The 3,826-nt window shown below is 41.9% G+C and overlaps 1 protein-coding gene across 1 annotated transcript in view; it reads right to left on the bottom strand.

Annotated features, from left to right (window-relative positions):
* The window catches only part of GOT2 (glutamic-oxaloacetic transaminase 2, mitochondrial), a 49,423-nt gene that overhangs the window by 15,077 nt on the left and 30,520 nt on the right, over positions 1-3,826 (bottom strand). The window contains 1 exon segment of the mRNA XM_011938871.1: positions 1,279-1,435. Within this exon segment, the coding sequence (XP_011794261.1) occupies positions 1,279-1,435 (157 nt within the window).

The following is a 3,826-nucleotide window of genomic DNA, read 5'->3' as shown; positions in this document are numbered from 1 at the left end:
TTTCACTATGTTGGCCAGGCTGGTCTCAAACTCCTGACCTCAGGTGATCCACCTGCCTCAGCCTCCCAAAGTGCTAGGACTACAGGCATGAGCCACTGCGCCTGGCCAAACCTTTTTTTAAAATTTGAAGTTACTCTCCGAGAAGAAGGGTAGGTAGAATGCTTGATAGTTTATATTGAAGAACAGAAATACTTACTTTTTAAAATTGTGTTTTATTGTTTAAGTTAAGTTTTATGTGGATGGGTATGGTCTCTCCTGGTTACAATTTAACATAAAATGAGATGCTTGGAATGCACAAGACCAAGGTTTAAGAGCAACACCTAAAATAGATATAAGATGATTAAATCAAACTAAATACATAAAGGAGAAGCATTTCAAGCTACATGCCAGTCTAAGGGTTAACAGTGATAGCCACACATCTTCGTGCTTTGGCATTGGAGGCCTGGCTGTCTCTTACTAGTTGTGTTACCCTAGGCAAGTTATTTAGCCTTCCTGAGCCTCGGTTTCCTCCTCTGTTAAATGGAGGAACTATTTCTACCTCTCACAGTGTTGAGGAGAAGTGTGAATGAGGGAATGTACAATAGTGCTTGGTTGTGATGCAGGCTGCAGTAGCAAATACTTACTGAATAACTTAAAAAATTAGTCTAAGGGGATTTGTTACATTATTTAGTCAATGAATAAAGATGCTACTAATAAAAATATAACAAAAGAGGTGAAAAAAATTCCATAGCTCTGCAGGAAGAAAGGACGGAGCATGCCTGTGTACAAAGGTTTGATTAAGGTAATCACAGTTAGAGAAAGGGAAAATAACAATAGTACTCCACGAAGAGCTATTCCTCTCACCAAGAGACAGTGCTTAAAGTCTTGGTCCTCTTGTGCACCTTCAGGATTAAACTAGGCATAGCTAAGCATTTCTAAAGCATATTTAATGTCTGTTTTATAGATGATCACAGAACCATAGAAAGTTCAATCTTGGAAAAAACCAGATGGTTCCAACCTCTCACCTTTACAGCCAAGGAGACTACAGCCCAGAAAACCTGAGTGATTCATGCCATTAGTGCCAGAACTAAAGCCCAGGGCTCCTGATGCCCAGGGTTCCAACCTCTCACCTTTACAGCCAAGGAGACTATAGCCCAGAAAACCCGAGTGATTCATGCCATTAGTGCCAGAACTAAAGCCCAGGGCTCCTGATTCCCGGTCCAGCACTATTCCTGCCACTCTCCAGGGCTCTCTTCAGTTTATTCATCCCACTCAGAAGGAGATGAACAGCAAGCTCACCTTGCGGACGCTAGGCAGCACATAAGGCTTTCCGCTATCATCCCGGTAGGCACCGACTCCCAGATTCATCTTTTTGCTATTGGTGTCCCTCTTAAAGGCTTCAGTGACTCCCAGAATGGGATCTGGAGGTCCCATTTCCACATGGGTCCACCAGGAGCTGAAATGAGAAATACATTAGCTCGATCCCATTAGCTAGATCCAGGATCCATTTTACTTATTTATTTATGAGATAGACTCTTGCTCTGTTGCCCAGGCTGCAGTGCAGTGGTGCTATCTTGGCTCACTGCAGCGTTTGCTTCTTGGGCTCAAGTGATTCTCCCGCTCCAGCCTCCTGAGTAGCTGGGATTACAGGCACACACCACCACACTAGCTAATTTTTGTATTTTTAGTGGAGACGGGGTTTCACCATGTTGGCCAGGCTGGTTTCGAACTCCAGACCTCAGGTGATCCACTGCATCTGGCCGTATTACTCTTATATGTTTAAAATTATGAAAACTACAAATTTGTGTTAAATGAAATTGAATTGCTATTCTGACAAACTTTATTTATTTATTTTTTTTGAGAAAGAGTCTCACTCTGTCACCCAGGTTGGAGTGTACTGGTGCGATCCTGGCTTACTGCAGTCTCTGCCTCCTGGGTTCAAACAATTATGCCTCAGCCTCCGTGAGCCAAAACAGTATTGATTTACAGAAAATTGAGCAGATAGTACAGTCCCATCTACCCTTACCCCCAGGTTTCCCCTATTAACATTTCACATTGGTATGGCACATTTGTTACAATTAATGAATCCATACTGATACATTATTATTATTATTATTATTTTTGAGATGAAGTTTCCCTCTTTGTCACCCAGGCTGGAGTGCAATGACGTGATCTCAGCTCACTGCAACCTCTGCCTCCCACGTTCAAGTGATTCTCCCACCTCAGCCTCCCGAGTAGCTGGGATTACAGGTGACCACCACCATACCCAGCTAATTTTTGTATTTTTAGTAGAGACAGGGTTTCACCATGTTGGCCAGGCTGGTCCCAAACTCCCAACCTCAGGGGATCCACTCGCCTTGGCCTCCCAAAGTGCTGGGATTACAGGCGTGAGCCACCGCACCTGGCCCATACACTATTAAGTCCACACATTATTTAGATTTCCTTAGTTTTTACCTATTTCTGTTCCACGATTCCATCTAGGACACCACGTTACACTTAGCTGCATGTCTCCATAAGCTTCTCTTGGCTGTGACAATTTTTGGAATGTGGGTCAGGAATCTTGTAGGATGCCCCTCTACTGGAATTTGTCTGATGTTTTTCTTATTAGACTGGGGACATAGGCTTTCAGGAGAACAGTAATTGTATTTTGTAATATGCCAGCTTGATGACAATTTCTTCTCTGTTTTTTTTTTTTGTCCAGGTGGGTGGGGGAATGGAATCTCACTTTGCCACCCAGGCAGTATAGTGGCGCGATTTTGTCTCACTGCAAACTCCGCCTCCTGGGTTCAAGTGAGTCTCCTGCCTCAGCCTCCCAAGTAGCTGGGATTATAGGCACCCACCACTATACCCTGCTAATTTTTGTATTTTTAGTAGAGATGGGGTTTTACCATGTTGGCCAGGCTGGTCTTGAACTCCTGACCACATATGATTTGCCCGCCTCAGCCTTCCAAAGTGTTGGGATTACAGGCATGAGCCACTGAGCCTGGCCTTGAAGATAATTTCTAAGATCTTTAGGGTAACTTACACTTTTGGTCTAATATTACAATGAATTGATTAACAGATTATTATTCATTGCACACCTAATTTCTAAGATACAGACACATTGATTACCAAGTATAATTTAAAATTTATATACCTTTGCTTATTATTACATGCTCAAGAGGCTATAGCTTTGAGTCATTAAAATAAAAAGGTCTTTCCTTGTTGCCACTTGGAGGTATAAAAGGGATACATGCGGCGGTAGAAGTTGTACTGCGTGTGTTCACAAGTTTTGCCAGTCTGCTTAGAGTGCTTGTGCAGGACTGACATCACCACCCTCCCTTCTTAATTTTCTCTGGGAAATAGAAGCTACTTTGTTACAATATAAGCAATGAGTGTTGAGACCACACTAGGATCAATAGTGACAAATAAATACAACTGTGTGCTTTTAAGGAAAAACAGTAGTATTGGTCTAAAGCAGCAGTTCTCAAACTTTTGATCTTTAGATCCTGTTATACTCTTAAAGCTTACTGAAAACCCCAAAGAGCTTTTATTTATGTGGGGTATAACTACGAATACTTACTATACTAGAAAAACTGAGCAGCTTGTTATACTTACTGATTCATTTGAAAATAGCAATGATGGAAACACATTGCATGCTAACATAACTAACATGGAACTAACACGTTCCCAGGGAGAACTACCATCCTAAAGGATCAGTTTGTTTTAAATATGAAAAAGCATATGAGGACAAAACTTTGAAAGTGAATTTTATTTATTTTTTATTTTTTTGAGATGGAGTCTTGTTCTTGTCGTCCAGGCTAGAGTTCAATGGCACGATCTCAGCTCACTGCAAGCTCTGCCTCCC

Source organism: Colobus angolensis, unplaced genomic scaffold (genome assembly GCF_000951035.1).
Source record: "Colobus angolensis palliatus isolate OR3802 unplaced genomic scaffold, Cang.pa_1.0 Scaffold178, whole genome shotgun sequence".
Classification (NCBI taxonomy): Eukaryota; Metazoa; Chordata; class Mammalia; order Primates; family Cercopithecidae; genus Colobus; species Colobus angolensis.
The sequence above is the reverse complement of the archived record's forward strand: the minus strand, read 5'-3'. Positions and strand labels throughout refer to the sequence as shown.